The sequence below is a fragment of the Scomber scombrus genome, chromosome 19 (assembly GCF_963691925.1).
Source record: "Scomber scombrus chromosome 19, fScoSco1.1, whole genome shotgun sequence".
NCBI classification, from domain to species: Eukaryota; Metazoa; Chordata; class Actinopteri; order Scombriformes; family Scombridae; genus Scomber; species Scomber scombrus.
The window spans coordinates 7,179,293-7,198,581 of NC_084988.1; the positions used below are offsets into that span (position 1 = coordinate 7,179,293).

The 19,289-nt window shown below is 38.1% G+C and overlaps 2 protein-coding genes and 1 non-coding gene across 3 annotated transcripts; all 3 read right to left on the reverse strand.

Annotated features, from left to right (window-relative positions):
• Positions 1 to 1,623: 1,623 nt before the first annotated feature.
• Positions 1,624 to 1,706, reverse strand: trnal-uaa (transfer RNA leucine (anticodon UAA)). The gene has a single exon. It is a non-coding gene; the product is annotated as a tRNA-Leu (tRNA).
• A 459-nt stretch (positions 1,707 to 2,165) lies between these two features.
• On the reverse strand, positions 2,166 to 5,960 carry stx11a (syntaxin 11a). The gene is made up of 2 exons (XM_062440635.1): positions 5,801 to 5,960; positions 2,166 to 4,236 (listed from the first exon to the last, which is right to left on the reverse strand). The coding sequence occupies exon 2, from the start codon at positions 4,229 to 4,231 to the stop codon at positions 3,347 to 3,349; it is 885 nt and encodes a 294-aa protein (XP_062296619.1). The 5' UTR covers positions 4,232 to 4,236; positions 5,801 to 5,960; the 3' UTR covers positions 2,166 to 3,346.
• Positions 5,961 to 7,071: 1,111 nt separating this feature from the next.
• On the reverse strand, positions 7,072 to 7,947 carry LOC134001270 (syntaxin-11-like). The gene has a single exon (XM_062440837.1). It carries the CDS (start codon positions 7,945 to 7,947, stop codon positions 7,072 to 7,074), a length of 876 nt encoding a protein of 291 aa, XP_062296821.1.
• Positions 7,948 to 19,289: the final 11,342 nt, after the last annotated feature.

Genomic DNA, 19,289 nt, shown 5'->3' on the forward strand with positions numbered 1-19,289 from the left:
AAGAATAGAAAGTGGTTGTACACTGGTATACAATCAACCAGATACTTTATCTAATATGTAAGTAGCCTATTTACACAAAAAAGTTATAGAAAAAGATTGAAACTTTGCTTTTTTCAGTTCAGTAGAGTTTTAGGAGCTTTAATCTAGTTTGTCTAATGGAGTGATTAATGATAATGAATTTGACCTGCCCTGCTAGTGCAAACAGGTGATCCACTGCTGTTTCACTACAATAAAACAGAAGTAATGTGACCACTTTAGACTCAAAACAAAATGTTCCCATCCTTCACAGCTAGATGGCACTACATTGACACGATTTCAAATCTGCTTTGTCCAGACAGAAATATTGCTGCAGTCCTCACTGTGTTGTATTTAGACAGTGCAGAACAAGTATATTTAAAGCTCTGTCAATGTTAAATACAATAACAGGTAGGCTATATTCACATGTAACTGAATAGTGATATATAAATAAAAGTTTTTAAAATAATAACTGGCATTGCAGACCTGTTTTGCCCTTGTGTTGACCATTATATCACCAGAAAAACAACATGTTGATCTCTAATGTGGCCTCGTCTCAGTTCAGGAGTGTTACAGTTATGGGTGGAGCTGCTGTTTTGTTTACATTTCACACAGATATGAATGCTGACTTGAATTTAGATTTAGAGGAAATGGAAACTAATTTTCATAACCCTGTTTTTACAGATATGCTGCGCTGCTTGTCACCAGCGGACTCAAGGTGCTTCCCCTGTGGTTTCTCAACTCCTCATTTGAAGGGCCAGTGTGTATTTAGGGGGACCAACTGGCAGAAATTGAATATAATATTGATACGTATGTTTTAATAAGTGTGTAATCACCTGAAAATAAGAATAAAGGTGTTTTTGTTACCTTACAATGAACCCTTTTGAGCAGGTCCTCTTCCATGGAAGCCACCATGTAGCAATGCCATGTTTTTACAGTAGCCCAGAACAGACAAACCAAACCCCCGCCTCTGTGTTTTTCCTGAGTTTTCCAACAGGCTTGGGCCCCCATAATCATAAATAATCTATAAATAGTGCATTTTGCTGTCAAACTGTATTGAGAAACAACTGGTTTGACACAAGAAAATCACAAAGTGGTGCAGAAAAAATGATTCCTATTTGAAGTGGCAGCGATATTTCCGTGTTGTGTGTTTAAAGTTGTGGGAAAACAAGCAGATTGTAATCAACAGCAACATGGTCATCAAACAGTCACTGCTCACCTGCTCTGGACAGATGTCAGCACCTCCCCTGGATTTATAATCTGACTGCACGTCATACAAGATCACCGTACTTTATCAGTGCTTGCACTCACTTTATCACTGTTTGCACTTTATTGCTAATATATTTCCTAATAATACTTTTTAAAGAAAATGATATCCAATAAGGATCTTTAGATTAGATATACCAGAGAAAACAAAACCCAAAAAACCTTCTCGGTGGCAAATGTTAGCAGGCTATTATTTGAAACTCGGCATAAACATAGCAGCTTTTTCTGAGGATAGCAACGGCTAAATATAGCATTTCACCGTGTGCGCAAGTCTTCACGCTCAATCTATTGTTGATTATCGTGTTTACCTGCGCACGTGATCTGGTTAAAATTGCAGACGTTTACCAGGAGTGGGGTTCGAACCCACGAGGACTATTGTCCATTGGATCTTAAGTCCAACGCCTTAACCACTCGGCCATCCTGGTGACGACAACAACTCCTACGTCAAACAAAACCATTTCGGCTAGCACGACAATGACATAACAACAGGTAATGTCCACCTAAGTAAACTCCCGGCGCCGCAGTGCAAATAAAGCCAGTCACGCTGCCAGTAAAATGCCCGCCACAAACCACACAGAGCTGCTGAGGAAGTGCAATCATCACAGCCCTGACACCCGTTTCAACACTGAGCAGAGGCAGCTATTCTGCAAACACCCACTGGTGTCTCTCATGTGCAATTTGAGGAGTGATGCTCTCAGCCCCAGTTCACCATTTGCTAACTGGGAATCCCCCAGTGAGTGATGGGCTGCTGCTACAAGTATAGGAAATAAAGCTCTTTTTTAATTGTATTATCATTTCACTCACAGGACAGAGAGATAGGCCTGCTATGCAAACAGAAAGTACTCTGACCTGATTAGTTTCCCATTCTCTATTGTTGGCACACTGCCTGAGTGAACATACTGTATGTACACATTCATTTGAAAGCCCCTTTTGTGTAGACACATCTGAGAAAACCTTCTAGCTGACTCACATACCCAGGGCTGTGACTAATGAGTATTTATTGTAAATTAATCAGTCAATTATTTTCTAATTTAATTGATAAGCTGTTTGGTCTATAAAATTTAGAAAAATTGTGAAAAATTATGCTTTTTTTTCACAAAGCCCAAGGTGACATCTCTAAATGTCTTATTGTGTTAATAGATATTCTTGTTTACAATAATAGACTAAAAAATAATTAATTGATTATCAAAAAGGTTGGCAAATAATTTGTGACTAATCAATGAATTGCTGCAGCTCCACTGGAGTTTCGACCTTTACAGACTTATTTCCTTCTCTATACACCATGAAAGTTGGTGAAGTTGTGTCAGAAATTCCTACTTTAACACTACAAGGGGCTGAACATCTCATCACACAGGTTCATCTCTGATAAATGGAAGCAACACAAAGACTTTTCTTTTTTCCTGTGAAGCAAGAGATCTTAAGAAACATTCAGCTCTGGCCTCGAGCTGAATAACTGTGGTGGGTGGCCAGCGAAAAGTTGCACAATTCACTCAAATCTATCTTGTTTCCCCATCTAACCACAATCAGAGGCTATGTTGTGTTCACTCCATTACTAAAGACCTCTTTAGCAATGGCTCTAAGAAGTACACAAGTTCCAGTTATGCTACATTCAGGTTGTCAAAAACCACCCACATGTAGGCATTTATTTAGAAATAATCTATCACAACATTAGAAAACATAAAAGCTGAAAGTGGAGGTACAAAGCTGAGAGTTATGCGTTAAATTATGGCTTAGATTTCTTTACAGTAATAGAGCTGTTCTAATTAAGATTCAGGAAATGTGTCACTCATATCACATTGCACAAATTTGCATGTGGACGTGTGGTTTGACATGCGGATTTCTTCTCAGACCGGCACAGGAAAGAAAATGATACTAGAGTGTGAAATTTATATTTATATTCTACCTACAATTAAAGTCCTTAAAATGAGGTCATTGTTATATTTGAGTTCAATAAATATAGAAACCAAAAGTAAAATATTACAGGCATCTTTGCATAAGAAGCCGATTTGAATCTAATCTTGATATTCTCTGGACACTGACAGAAAAAAATAACACTGATACTGTCTCATTTGCAGCAAGGGAAGCAACAGCAAAACAGTTTTTTACATGGATGGTTTTTCTTGTACTTCACAGCCTTTTTGATCTGAATCGTGGCTTTGGCAACATAGTCCTGAGTTGCACCCACATTTGATTCTATATTATCCAGCATGCAGCCCTGCTCCTCCACCAGCAGGGCCATCTGGAAGAAAAGCTCGTGAATGTCCCGGATGCGGCCCTCCAGCTCCAGAAGCTCCTTGTGCCGGTTCTCGATCTCGGTCAGAGCATGTCTGGCAGTCCTCCCCTCCAGCAGGAGATTGTCCGAGAAGACGTTCCACTTGCCCGTTTCGATCATCTCGTCTATCTGCTCCCTGCTCACCTCCTTGCCCATGATCTCTGCTTGCCTCTGGATGCGGGTCTTGCAGTTCTCCCTCTGCGTCATCTCGGCATCGTTGTACTCAGACATGACGTCGTGGAAGGCGCGGGTCAGAGTGACATACTGTGAGCGCACCATTCGAGTCAGAGCTGAGGCGGGCCCGTGCTCCTCCTCCAGCTCCTTGCTCAGCTTCCCCATCTTCTCCAGGCGTGCGTAAATGCGCTCCCCTCTGGCCTTGATGTCACGTCCGAGCGCGTTGGAGTCCCGTTTGATGCTGCTGATCCTCCTGACGGACGTGAGGAACCTGGTGTTCTGCTTTCCGAGACGCTTCACGTCCATTTTTAACAGCAGCATCTCCTTCCTCATCCCCTGGGCCTCCTTGTAGATGCCATCCATGACATCGTCTCCCTCGAACACGATGGCATGTTGCTCCATCTCCATCTCGCTCTCTGCAACATCATTGTCCTCATCGGGCCCGGGCTCCACCTCTGCGGGCTTGGGGGTGACGGTCTGCAGCTCACCAAGTCTGTCCCTCATCTCACCTGCAAGGGAAGTCAGGAGCTTTTACAGACCTCTTTAAACCTTTCTGTAAGTTAATTATGAACTTTTAGGACCTTTCTTTTTCTTTCTTTAGTATCCTCTGCCACCAATCCTACCACATCCCATGCACCTTAAACATGGTCACAATTTAGGAAACACTATAGCAAAGAAAGCCTTTCCATCATGGCCCCCATAATGTCCAACCATCTTATTATTGCAGCATTGATAGATCTGTCCTTAGATTGTGTTTGGCATTTAATAGGATTCAGTTAATTAAGGATCTTTGCATACTCTCACTTTTATTAATATTTACAATTGATTTCCAAATGAAAACACTCCCATTGACACTTTATCATCATGTAATACAGAAACCTAAGAATTAAATTAAGAATATATTGGTGAGTTGAAGCCTTAGTTGAGAGATATACTAAGTTTGGGAATGACAGGACTAAAATACCAAACTACACAACTGTACATAAATCAGTCTATAAGTGTATTATAATGTATAACTAGTTCCACCTCAACTAGCCACAGCAGTAACATTCTAATGGATCTAATCATCAAATATATAATAAGGTGACATTCACAGGGGCATATTCTGCATAATGTGCATTGATAATACTCCTTAAATTGTCAAGATGCATTCCTAAATAATGAAAGTCTTGAGCTGCTGTTGCATTGACCTTTATTTAAGTAAAACATCTGTCTTATTTCATTTAATTATAAAAATCTAAATCCCCCCTTCTCATGGCAGGTGGTTGAAAAACATCATGTTTCCATTTAAAACTATAGAAAACTAAATAAACCACAAGAGGAAATCCTGTTAGCTTTAGGAACATATGCACTTCTCTCACACTCTATTTTGCCACCCAATTTGGACCAAACTGTATGTGCAAGAATTTTTAAATTTCATAAATGAGCTTATATGGCTACTATGTGTAAATAACAAATTTATTTCTACTGTAATTTCTATTGTTTATTATATCATATGACATCTGAATGTATTGTGGCTTGCTGGGGACAGATGGATGGACTGGGTGTGGTGGTGTTTAAACCCTTTCTGTCACTCATGGGATAACTTTTAGTGCATAACATAGAAAATTAAATTAAAACAAATATTTCTTCGGCAACTTATTTAATCCTATAAAACTCAATTTTTACAAGAAGACAACATTGAATGATTACTAGTTTCGATGTATACTTTCTTAAGATATATAGTTGAGTAGCTCTTCAAAAGGAAACTCAAAAGTTACTTCCTCAGCTGAGACGTTTTCATCGCAGATAGAAATTAAATACAAGGCGTCGATTTAAAAGCATAGAAACAAACACGTTAAACAGCATAAGTGTGATGTAGTTAATGTTCAAAATGTTGTTGTTTTAACAACAGGAAATAAATCCGATTAACAACCCTTATAGCATCACTGGCAAGATGATGAAAAAAAGAAAACAAACACACCTGTTCTGCAGCTCTATGGCGATTTGTGAGCCTATAAAATCAGGTAATCGAGTATTTCATCCAATAAATTGAACATTATAACCGCCTAACACTAAACAGAAGACACATACCTTGTTTGTGATGTTTTCCTCCGGCGGTCTTACACTATTAAACTCACTAAAGCAGAAGAAGCGACCGCGGAAAAATTCATTTCCTCTTTTTCATTCCGTTATAATCGCCAAATTTCAACATATGCAAAGAGTCAACAGTGTGCTTTGAGGGAGGCTTCGTAGTCAGACATGACAGCTCGAAGCTTATAAAGCAACAGGTAGCCTATTTATCACTGCGGAAGATCACGCCTCCCTCCCCCCATCATTTCACCGCTTCCCTACTTTGAGTCAAGAAGACTCGTTGAATGACAAACCACGCTGGTGACTTTGCACTTCTGACACAAATCATCTAAGAAAGGATGTTAAAACTTCGATCTGTGAACAGTTTATTGTCAGGATGGTAAATGAGAGACACCATTTTTTTCCCTTTTAAAGCTTTTTCAGATATAATCCAAACCTTTTGAAGCCTTTCACAAATGAGAAACAATTAAAAAGCCGAGGGGTCCTGAAGGGGGAATCCCGAGCAAAAAGGGGAATACATCTATAAGTAACACAGTGATTGGATGTATGACTATTTTGGTTATGGGTTTCATACACTTTCTGTGATCTGTGGTCTAATTTGTGTCAGTTTAGGGGTCCTTGAGGTGAAAAAGTTTACTAACTACTGCTTTAATCTAGTAAATAAGTAAGAATCATACTGTAGACATACTCATTACAAGTAAAACTAATCAGTTTAGTATGTTACTTAAATAAAAGTCTGTAAATAAGGTCAGTAAAATGTATTTAGAGTATCAAAAGTTCAGTTAGCACAAAAAATAATATAATCAATGGACAGAAAAATATCATGGACGCCTTTGACAGTTTATTCATTGTGCTGAGTCATTGTTTAAGAAGAAGTGTCTAAAGTCTCTGGTTCCGGCTTCTTACATGTGAATATATTCTTCTTTAGTCCTCTTTGATAATAAGCTGAACATATTAGGTTGGAACAGAACAAGACATTAAATGTTGCATCTTAGGTTTTTTTCACCATTTTCAGACATTTTACAGACCAACCAACAGATTAATCAATATTGAAGATAATTATTAGCTGCAGCTCTATATCCAATGCAGAAATGTAATTATTCTTACTGTTGCATCAATTTGTAAGTAGCATTTTACTTTAACTTAAAAGTTGAAGTTCAAAGTTCATTCTTAACCTTGTGAAGGTACAGATGATAGAAAACATTGTCTTAAGGTTTTCACCACATGGACCAGAAGCAGACCTGTACCAAAACCACTGGCCCTCATCAGACCTAGTCGTAAAAACATGGAAAGCAGCCACAGAACAGCCTCTTGAAGGGGTTGTTTTTATCAGATCTGGTGGCTCTCTCCAGCTGGACCCCCGCTTCTTGAACGATCACTTCAGTATTTTGGACATTTTTCTGGATGTTTTCGACAACTTCTCCCTGCTCCTGTGTGAGCACAGACACATCCTGGAACAGTTCCTGGATCCCCTCGATTCTCTTCTCCAGCTCCAGCAGCTCCTTGTGACGGCTCTCGATCTGTAAGCATGCAGAGCGGGCTGTTTTGCCCTCCAGCTGGTCACTGAACACATTCCACTCTCCACTCTCCATCATCTCCCCCAGCTCCTCCTCACTGACCTCCCTGCCCATCACCTCCATCTGCCTCTGGATCTGCCGTTTACACGCCTCCCTGTGGCTCAACTCTGTGTCATTGTAGTTGAACATCACCTCTCGCAGAGCATTGCTGAGGCATTGATACTGTGTTTGAGCAATACGTGCTGTAGGGTCACTGCTGCCACGCTGAGCCTCGAGTTCACCCCTGAGAGCATTCATCATGTGCAACCGCTGCAGCACAGACTCTCCCCTGTGTTTAACATCTGCCCCGATTGCATTGGAGTCCCGCTTTATTGCGCTGAAGTGTGAGGTCTTGTTCAAAGTCTGGTAGTTCACATCCTTCAAATCACTGATGTCGTTTTGGATCTGCTGGATCTCCAGACGTATGTCCTGGGCCTCCTCCAGGACGTGATCCAGCTCCTGGTCAGGATGTGATTCTGTTGCTGCTTCTGCTGCTGCTGCTCCATAATTTGACAGGTTGTCCAGCTCCACTGTGCTGAAGCCCTCAGAGTCAGCTTGCTCCTGTTGGAGGTGCCCCAGCCTGTCTCTCATGTCTGAAAGGAAGATGACACAAAGAAATGCCAGATTGATAAAGTCAATGGGACACAAGATAATGAATGGGACAATAAAGAATAAAAACATAATTCTGCTCCACATTTTTTTTCTCTAATTTTGTTTATTTCTTGTAAAATAGCTACTGATATTTTTACCTCTTAAAGTCTCTAATAGATGGAGCAATCTGGGATGAAAAGAGGGGAAATCATGTTTTCACAAATGTGCTCCTTCTTTAGAGCTTAAAGAAAGACGCATAACATCATATTTATAATGTTCTGGGTCACCCAGGTGTATGAGATCATGTGCATGAAGTAAACACACCACTGAATCAAAACAATCCATACAAATCAGTCAGGAGGCCTCATTCTTAAATCATTGAATTCTGCAGCAGTATGCCTGCAACACTTTTAGTAGGTAAGATTCCACCATTAATACAAATTACACAAAGATACACACAAAAAAGCCACATGAACAAACAACAAAGTCAGCTGCAAGATAAACATCAATTTATCAAGAGCATTAAACACGAAGCGCTAAACGTGACACTTTTCAGCTGAGCTATGACAGTGTATAAATAAGTGCAAACAAGTTGTCTGTGGTGGACTAAATCTATAAACCTGTAACAAGAGTTTATACACTGAATCATTTTAAGCAGTCACCCCAAAACGTTGTGAGAAGAAAGACAAATAAAGTCTTTTAAAAAAGGAATTTTGGAGTATGGCAACTCTGAAAACACCTTTCTTACTGGAAGTAGTAAATGGACACGGCTCTATGTGATGCAATGATCGACATTAATCATCTTTGACAAGTTTTTTTTTTAAATCAATAAAAGAATCAGATGCTGGATCCTACAAGCCGCCAGCTTTCTATCCTATATCTCAATTCTCAAGTCAAACACAAGATAATTATCAGACCCCATCACGGTTGTTTTCTTCGCCTCTCAAGCCAGAGCCCAGAGACTTTATACAACTGTTAGATGATAAGTAATCTGTAAAAACCAGAGAACCAGAGATTTTAATCTGTAAAAACCAGAGAACAGGGCCTTTAAATCCCGAAGCTAACTGACTATTGCACACTCAAGCAGGCTCTTCAAAAACATCTGTGTATTTTTACTCCTCTGTGCTGAAGATAGAAACTGATCAATCATGTCAAACGAGCATCCAGGGTGTGCAAAGAAGATAGGATGGCAGACCTTAAAAGACAGAGACTGATTAGTTGCAAGAAACAAGCTCATTCTTGTTCTTGTGTTAAACGTTTCCTGAGCAGTGACTAAAGATGTCTGACAGGCCTGGGTTCAATAGGGCACAAAACCAAAGCTGCAAAATGTAAACGTTTTGCAATCAATATGTGTCACTGCCAGAAGACAACATTATCTCTCTCATTATCTTTCTCTTCACTATCAAGTACATCTTAGATGAATGTAATTGATCCGCTAAGACATTTAATCTCTTCCAGGACTCAACAAACAAGTTTTTGAGCTGTAAAGTATAGTATAAAAGTAGTTCAGTGTGTAATCCGGTGTTAAGTTAGTGGTAGTTTCCAATATTTAGGTGTTTTAAATGGAATTGAACAAAAATTTAGCAGAATACACTGACTCATTCATCCTGAACAGTTTGACAAACAGCAGGCATGAAGCAGCGTTATGATATAAGTTTGTGTTAGTTGATTTTAACAGTAGATAAATATAAATATCAGATTATTTTTAACACACATTTCCATAAGAGTGACTGTAAAGAAGACACGATTTGAAGTTTTCCCATCTGTACTGTATATTTAGCTCAGATGACCTAAGGCCACCACAGTCTAACCTAATACATATGATATGTAAAACAGCACTGACATAATTATTATACCTTACTTTTATGGCAGCTATTTATCTATTTGCAGATGTTTCTTCCTCTTCTGTAGCACAAGCTGATCATGGAAAATGGTAGGTCAGTCCAACGAGCAGCGTGGCATGATTCTGTAAAAATATTTACCATGATCACTGGTACACCTATTTTTAAAGAGGAAAGGTTTCTGGAAACAAAACTGTCGGCATTCCTTTTCTGTCACATGGAGGCATGAGATGACGTTTCAGGAAGGTGAAGCCAAGCCTCCTGAGGATTCACCGTGAAGATGACAACTGATCTTTCTTTATTTACTGTACATTTTTCTGTACTCTCAGGGCATTCTCAGATTCTTTCTAATTTCCAAGTTGTTTTTCATGTGTAGCACAACAAGTGATGTGACAAGAGTCTGCTATTAAACTGAGGCCTTGAAAGAGGAAAAACAAACAAATATGCAAGATAATATCAAAGACAGAAGTCACCAGTATCACTGACAGTGGACACTGAAAGCATGTGAAAAATAAAGAGGAAGTATTTCAGATATGTTATCTTACAAAAAGGTGGGGCTGAAGTGTTCATACAACAGCTGAACATGATGAAGTCTTACTAAGTTTTCAGCCTGAATACAGTTTGTTCTGCCACTTTTACAATCGTACAACCTTTGCTTTCAGTTTCATGAAATGTAATGTGATGAGGGGCTCGTTCTCACATTGCACGCAGCAAAACCACCAGCTGTCAAATGATGGTCATTCATGACGCCAGAAAAAGAAACTTAAGTATATTTGAACAAGGAAAACGGACGGTTCAGTGGATGCAGAAGACGATGTGTGACAGTCATTTACACAGACCAGGAGTAGTGGGTGGTGGTAGTAGTAGTAGGTTTTTCCATCAGCCTCCATGAGTTTGAGTCACAGTTGCTTCATTTTTCAAGGGGGATTTTTTGCAAAGTTTGTGTGTCACTGTGTTGTGCATGCACACTTCCCCCAGTGTGTAACTGACACATGATTCTGACAAACAAGCCTCAGAGTTTGCCTCTGTGAGTTCAGAATATCTCCCAATAAACCACAATGCAACAACTATTTAAACCTTCATGTTTGTTATTTCTGTTTAATTGTGTTGCTTCTAGAGACAGTTTTTTTACCTGGGAATACAGATATGTATTTGTTGTCCTTTTTATGATATGAAAGGACATTATAATGAAAGCACTGAACTCTAAAGTAGATATTCAGAATCATGTTAAATATAAATATCCAAACAAAAGCTGAACCTTTAGATAACAACAAAATGGCAACAAAATTTTAAATCACTAAATAAGAATTCATCTCAAATTTGTATCTGAAAACTGTATTTTCTAACTTGAGCCATTGAACACTGGAATATTAACTTTGTCCAGCAGATGTCAGTGTTGCAACAGTGCATCCATCAGTCCCAGAACATACAACAACACCTTTCAACGATAAATATCATCCCAACAACTGTACTCCATGCTTTACTTAAGTTGAATAATAATTCAGAAGGAAATATACGTCTTGTACTAGTTATGGCTGCATTTACACAATATTTACTGGTGTTTAAATACCTGCAAAAGTAATGACAAGACAACTCTGACATTAACTCCGTCATTAACAAGAAAGAGTTTTCAAACTATTTGTATATAAAAAATAATGATGATGATGATGATGATAATGATGATGTTCAACATTTTAGAAGCACACTTAGGCCTTCTGCTGTTTTATACTAGGAAAAAAACATACAGGCCACTTTAATTTTACTCTATAAACATGTTTTCATTATTTTGACAGTTTGCATGTCTGAATATTAACAAATATTTGCAAACTTTCATCAAAGAATTGCATTACACCAAACTCAGCCTGAAAAACATGACAAATTAGAAGTTCTAGTTTAAATCTAGTTATCTCTTCAGTCAGTTGGTTCCAATTTGAGCAGCATGTTTTTATTGATAAACTCCATTGCCTGAGTTGTAGATGTATACTGTTCACCATTCAGGAACCGAGCATGTGATCAGGTGGAATCTAACTTGGCCTTGTATGCACTCCTCAGTGCTTCTCAGTGGCTCAAAACTACCAGACTGAAATACGATGAAACAGTTCACGAAAGGGACAAGAAGTTACTCTTGATTCAGGTTTTAAATCTGCTAAACTGGGGGACAAAGATCTATTACATTTGTTAATTTGAAAGCAGCACACATTGTTTTGCACACATTTGTGACAATATTTGAATAAAACAGCATATAATATAGGGCCTTGAATGAGCTATCCTAATGATAAGGCTCTAGGAACAACAATTTTTGGTTGGTCCATCACTTTGACCCAGATTAGAATAACTCAACAATTAGGGGATGGATTAACATGACCTTTTTTTCCAGACACTGTTCCAAGAGTATGGAAACAGTGTTGGGATTCCCCAACTTTACCTTTAAGGCAACCAGCATGTTACTATTTTTGGCTCTTAGGGAAATATCTTTACAACTATTGGATAGTTTGCCATGAAAGTTTACACAGACAAGTCAAAATTGTCCATTAATTTGGTTTGTGACCAAATACCTGCAAACGAATGACATTCCCATCAACCCTCTTCTTTGGGTTTAGTTCTAATTTTTGCAAATTAACATGCTAACTCACTAAACTAAGATGCTAAACACTGTAAACAATACACCTGCTTAACATCAGCATGTCAGCATTGTGGGACATATTAGGATGCTGATGTTAGTATTTAGTTCATAGCACCACTGTGCCTAAAAAAGGCTGTAGACACTTAGTCTGTTTTAAGAAAATCTTATTACTTCATAATTGTTGCACAAAAATAGGTCGGAAGATCAACATTTCCTCTTTCAGTCTGTCTTGTGACAATACTGACAATATTGTTAAACAAATAAACATTTTATACGTAAGTTTATAGGTCTGTCTCACTGATGTTGCTGCTTAGAAACATTATGTATAAACAGGCTAACTGTCACTTCTAGTTATAACTTTATTTCTATAACCCAGCATGAGTAATTTGTCTCTTTTTGTGTGTCTTTGTCTTTTGTGTGCAAGTTAAAACAATGCCAAATGTGCAAGTATTTCATGTACCTTTTCTACACAGTTGAATTTCAATACCAACACACACTGTAGAACAGCAAGAACACCTTGACCTGAAGGATGAAGAGGGCACACATCATAAAACCATACAAGACAAGTAGTCAGGAATGAGACCATTTAGTGATTTGTAGACCAATAAAAGAATCTTAAAATTAATGGTAAAACTAAAAGTTAGCCAGTGCAGCAATTTTAAAGCAGGTGTAATGTGTGCTCTCCCTCTGGTCCTGCTCAGCAAACAAGCAGCTGAATGTTGTAAGTTGAAAGTGATCTATGCTTTTTTTGGTAGATCAGAAAGGAGAACATTACAATAGTCCAGCCTGTTAGTGTTAAAAGCATTCAGTATTGGCCTGGGAGAAAAGCAAACACACTCTGGAAATATTTTTCCAGTGATAAAAGGCAGATTTAGACACATTCAGGATTTGGACATTGAAAATTAAATTAAAATCTATGATGACACCAACATTTTTAGCCTGAGCACCAGTGAGTTCAACTTGGAGTTCAGTTTCTCTCTTTGTGCCTCTGCTCCAATGACAAATACGTCTGTTTTATCCTGACTGAGCTGAAGGAAGTTATGAGCCATCCAAGCATTCATATCTAAAATATACTTTTGGAAGGCATGTGTAGGGCTTGTGTCATCAGGAGACAACGATATAGAGTTGAGTATCATCGGCATAACTGTGAAAATTGATGCAGTGTCTCCTGCTGACACAGATTGAAAAGGACTGGAACAAGGATCGAGCATTTTGGTTGAAGGCAACAAAAAAACTCCCTACCTGTGAGGTAAGATGTAAACCACTTAAGAACAGTGCCAGAGAGCCTAACACATTAATGTACTGTGTCTGACGATATTGTGGTAGACTGTATCAAATGCTGCACGCAGGTCAAGGTGAACAAGGACAGAGAGTTACCAAAGGTTGTTTACAAGGTTGTTTACAACTGTTACCAAAGCCGTTTCTGTGCTGTGATTGGCCTGAAAACCTGAATGAAATTTTTCAAAAAGGTAGTTTAAGGTAAGAAAATCAGTGAGCTGCATAAAAAAGTTTTGCCCTAAATTGGAAGATTAGAAATTAGTCTAAAATTGCAGATGTTTTTCTTCAAGAGGGGTTTGGGGGGAAAAACACCTGTCTGAAAAGAATAGTTAATAATAGCCCGGGTCTCATCTGATAAACAGTTAAAAATGGTTTTATTACATTATATTGCCTCAGGCCTCAGGAGTTAGGTTGCTGTAATCGGTGGAGAAAACATCAGCTGTTTTCAGTTACCCAAAGTAGTGACTCTAATTAATTCAACTGATTAGCTTCATACTGAGGTTCACATAACAGCACCAGTGTCTGTGAAAATCTGATCAGATTAACATGAATGTCTGTCATGGGTTTGGAGAGGTCTCTCAGCTCGGCGATTTCCCAAGAGCTCACTTTGTTGAACTGTGTCGACACATCACTGTTGTTTGAAGTAAACCTAACCTCATATTCAGATAAGGAGGACTCTGTAGACGGGTGTCTACTAGGCTGTTGCCTTAGTTAAACGTGGCTTTCTTACAAAGGTTATTAAAGTACATCCAAGTATAAAGTCACATAAAAAATACTTTAAAATGTACTATATTGTCTAGAATGAAGGCATTTCTTCTCTAAAATGAGACACATTATTTCAATTACAAAATCTACTCTAATCACCACTGAAATAAAGAAAAGGAAATGGGGGAATACTAGGAAAATTATTAGCTGCTGATTCCTATTTGCAGAAAATGACGTTGATCGTAAACTGAAAAAAAAAACTCCGGAAAGGAAATGTGGGTCACGCTTCTTTTCAGACAAGGTTTTGGACCACAGACACAGTAGCATTTGCTCCAACAGTTAGGGATTTTGCTTTATTGCCAGTGGTGGAATAAGATCTTAGCTCATTTGTTCAAATAAAAGTATCAATACTATGTAAAAATACTAACAACAAATAAGCAAGTAAAAACAAAGAAGAATTATAAGCTAAATTGACTTACTCATGTGATATATTAAACACATTTAACAAAGTACAATCTTTAGTATTGCTGGTCTCAATGCATAAGCAGCATGTTAGTGTTGTAGCTGCCTGAAGTGGAGCTTTATTAGGGTCACAAGATAAATCTGAGGGGTCTTGAGATGATAGATTGGGTAAGAAAGAAAAAAAAACCCAGTTCTCCTACATTATACATTTTGATTAATTTGTCCGAACTTTTCTTTGATTATTGGCAATTTTGCGAAATATTAGAGGGTTTTATCTCTTTGGGCCTCAAACAGTTACTTATTTAAGACCATGTGAGATGAAACAACAATGTCTAGAACAACTGATAGACATCTGAAACATGACAGAGACACAAATACACACTGGTTTTATGTAAGGCACCACGAGCCAAAAAGTTTGGTAACCACTTTAATTTGTAACAATGCAGTCATTTATTGGCTTTACATTATGTTATTTTATGAAAGAAATGAATCTGTAACTAAAGCTGTCATATACATGTAGTAGAGTTGAAGTATAAAGTAGCATAAAATGAAAAGACTCAAGTACAGTACAAGTACTTAAAAATTGTACTTAAGTAAATGTACTTAGTTACAATCCACCACTGTTTATTGCCACTGATCCAAGAATGTCTAGAAATCGCAGCTCAACCTGAACAATCCTGATGAGCAAAAAATTGTGTCACAATTGTGTCAAAATCCTGCACAGAGATTATCGGGGTTATCCCTACGCTCCCACAGCACTATGTTCACTCATTTCTAAGAAATTGTCCTCCCATCAAAATTAGGCCCAGTACAGGTGCACATTCTACCTTGAAGTTGTACCACTTATGTACTTGTGCATGTGTGTTACAGAGAGCACAATTTCATTTGACAGTAATGTATATGATTAGATTTGTTTTTTTGAGGGACATTGCATGTTAATAAACATCTACATGATATGTAAGTACGCCAGATTATAGCTACTAGCTGACTGTCATTAAGTCACAGTGAACTTTGACCATTGGCCACCAAAATCTAATCAGTTCATCATTGAGTCCAAGTGGACGTTGGTACCAAATTTGGAGCAATTCTGTCAAGGTGCTCCTGAGATATCATGCTAATGAGAATGGGCGGGATGGACATACTGTACGGTAAATTCATACAAACAACCCACGGGACAGAGGATGATCATTTTTCTATGCTTTTTTTTTTCATCTATGAAAATGTTTGGAAGACAGATGAAATTCTTTATGTTATAATTAAACTGTGGGAACACAGACACGATCACAGATGATCTCACACCTGACGATTAAAATGGTTTGGACTACATAAGAAAAGCACTGGCATGGTTATGGTCAGGATGGCACACTCACACTGCTATGTTAGTACTGCTTTTTGTCTTCTCTGCAGTAATATTGACAACTTGAAAACACAGGATATCACAGCAGGGATCACAGATTTTAAAGGGTTTGAGGCTATATCTGCCATGGATTCAGAAACTTTGTTCAATGCAAGAAAATTATATTTAACAAAATGAACATTGGACACACGAGGACATACAGGCGTATAAGTGGCAAATTAAAGCGAAAACCTGAATCAATGATTGGAGAAGCATCAAGTTCAGATGCTTCCATACAGAACAGAGGGGTGACTGAACGGTTTGATGAGAATGAAAATGATGCGAATCACATGCTGTGGCCTTCACAGTCACCAGATTTTAATCCAGTTGTACACCTAAGAGAGATTGTGGAGCAAAGTGTTGAACAGAGCTCTCCACCATCATCATGAAAACACTAAATAAGGGAGTAGCTTTTTGGAAAAATGGTGTTCATTCCCCAAGAAGAGTTCCAGAGACGTTCTCCTCAAGGTTTGTGGTGGCCCAACACCTTACTGAGACACTCTTAAGCCACACTAGTGACGTAGACCTGGGAATGGTAATGTTGGTATTCTCTGTCAGTGCGCCGCTTTGGTCCAGACTGTGCTATCCCAACAACCATTGGAAGGATTGAAATTAAAATATATATAAGCATTACTGGCCCCCATAGAATGAAGCCTGATGACTTTAATGGTACCCTGATGTTTCCTCTAATGCCAGATTGCCATGATTTGCTGCACACAGTCATATCCTCCTCAGGATGAATTGTAATAACTTTGGTGATCCCTTAAATTTTAAATTGTCCAATACTTAAATTTATGACCACATACCTGCATAACTAGTGGCTTTATTAGGTACTAATTAGAAAATGTCAGAATGTTAACCTGGTAACCTAAGATAGTGAACATGGTAAACATTATACCTGCTCACCATGTTAGTTTTGTCATTGTGAGCTTGGTAGCATGCTAGCATTTAGCTCCAAGCACTGCTGTGCCAAAGTGCAGCTTCACAGAGCCACTGGTAATGACTCTAATTCTTTTTTCCTTTAAATTGTTAGCCATCTCTATCTAAGAAACTCTCTTATATGTCATGATTGGATTTGAAACATTATAGCAGTGTCTTAATTCAATATATTTTTACGATACAGTAAAAGGGTGTGTATAATGCGCCTTACACTTCAATATTTAATTTAATCATCAATATCATACAAGTTCATAAAAGCACATGAATAACATTTGAATCAATTCAGTTTTGCCTGATTCATTGAAGAGCCACACATGATGTCAGAAACAGGGCACATTATGTCAGCTCAACAACAGCAGCATTTGTTCCTTTACTTCAGTAAATAAAGGATAAATTAATAAAACAGAAATATTAATAGTTTATCCCTCCATGCTCAAGAATCTGAATCTAAGTCAATTTTAATGAAAGGTCAAGCTTTGCCTTGTCTACTTCTGGAGAAAGTCTTGGGAGCGTAGACAACCTGAGAGACGAAGAAGAGACGAGTCAGACTGCTTTGTGTTTGCTTGGCCCGCTCATGATATTCTGCCCACATGTCTCAGCTAAATCTCCAAATTACATTAAGACTGTTTTGCCCCAGAGTTACATTCAACCAGTCAGTTGATTTTCATTTTCAAGAAAAACGTCTTGCTTGACAACACTTTAATAATTTCCATAAGCTTTCATACTGTTGTGATTTCATTTTATGACTATTAAAGAGGCTCATTGGTAAATCAGGAAATATACCTACATGCTATACTTTATTAGGATGACAACAAGACTGACACATTAGTTTTTCAGTATGAACTCTTGCACGAGTTGCATAAACTTATATATCAAGTATGCTATCTGTGAGTCTACATTTTCCAACATTTTGCAGTTTTTTGTTTTTTTCTTTCAATTTATAAAACATCAATGTCCAAAGAGATTTGCTCCAAACCTTCATTTCCAAAGATATCTTTACACTTTTTTAGCAATCTTAATATTATATGTTTTTGATTGGCAAATTAACAGCTCTTTTTGAAATGTTAAATAATAACCTCCTTATTCTGAATGTAGAAATTGTAGTACAATGTTGGCACCATATAAAGAGCTGTGAGTGATGGCTTTAGTGACAATAGTTCTTGTAATACAAAAGTTGGGTTTCCACAACCACTGGCAGTCACTTATCCTTTTTATTTGGTGATAATGCAGTTATAAATTCTGCATGACTAAATGTTCATGGGTTCATGGCTTTGTGGTTAAATATCAAGTCATTAATTAGACGTTTCATTCATCAATCTGCAATTATAAGTTGTCTGCAGCTCTTTTCCAGAAATAAGTGGTCAGAAGAATTAAGTAATTTATTTACTATTAATTAAGTTAGTAATTCCAAACTTATAAACCCTTTTTTATAAGGAAGTGGTACCAAAAGAAAACACGCTCTGTTTTTGGCCCTCTTTAATGAGAAATTAGAGCTTTTTTTCTCCTCAAAACTTGTGCAGATGATTTTAATTCTAACAACACATTGCTTCACTGTAATTTGTGCTACCAAAGAATTTGCTCACATCCATGTGTGTTGCTTCAAAAACAACCAAGAGCATTGTTCTTCTATCATGATATGTTAAAGATGTATATCAGAGCTGCAGCATCATCCAAGAACACAGCTGTGCACTTTCTTCACTATGTGGACAGCTGATGTTCATATATTTGGTGACCCATCAGATTCTGTGACCTGTCCTAATATTCTAACCCTATTAACCATCTCGTTCCTCCTGCCTAAACCTAACCAACACTGCAGGTCACAGAATCTGATGGGTGACCAAATACACACTGCATACCACAGACAGCATTTACATAAACACATTAATCCAAGAGGTGGTGACTTATTCCTGTGAGACTGACCAAGATCCGGCAATAGCAGCAGCAGCGACAGCAGCAGCAGCCGGTTTTAACTGTCATGAGCTGACATGACAGACCTGTAATGAAATTAACTCACTCATTTGTCAGGTGGCTTTAACCTCCCCCTTACAAAGTTCAAGTTCATGCTACACACTGACCTGAACAGGTTTAAGATGCTGAT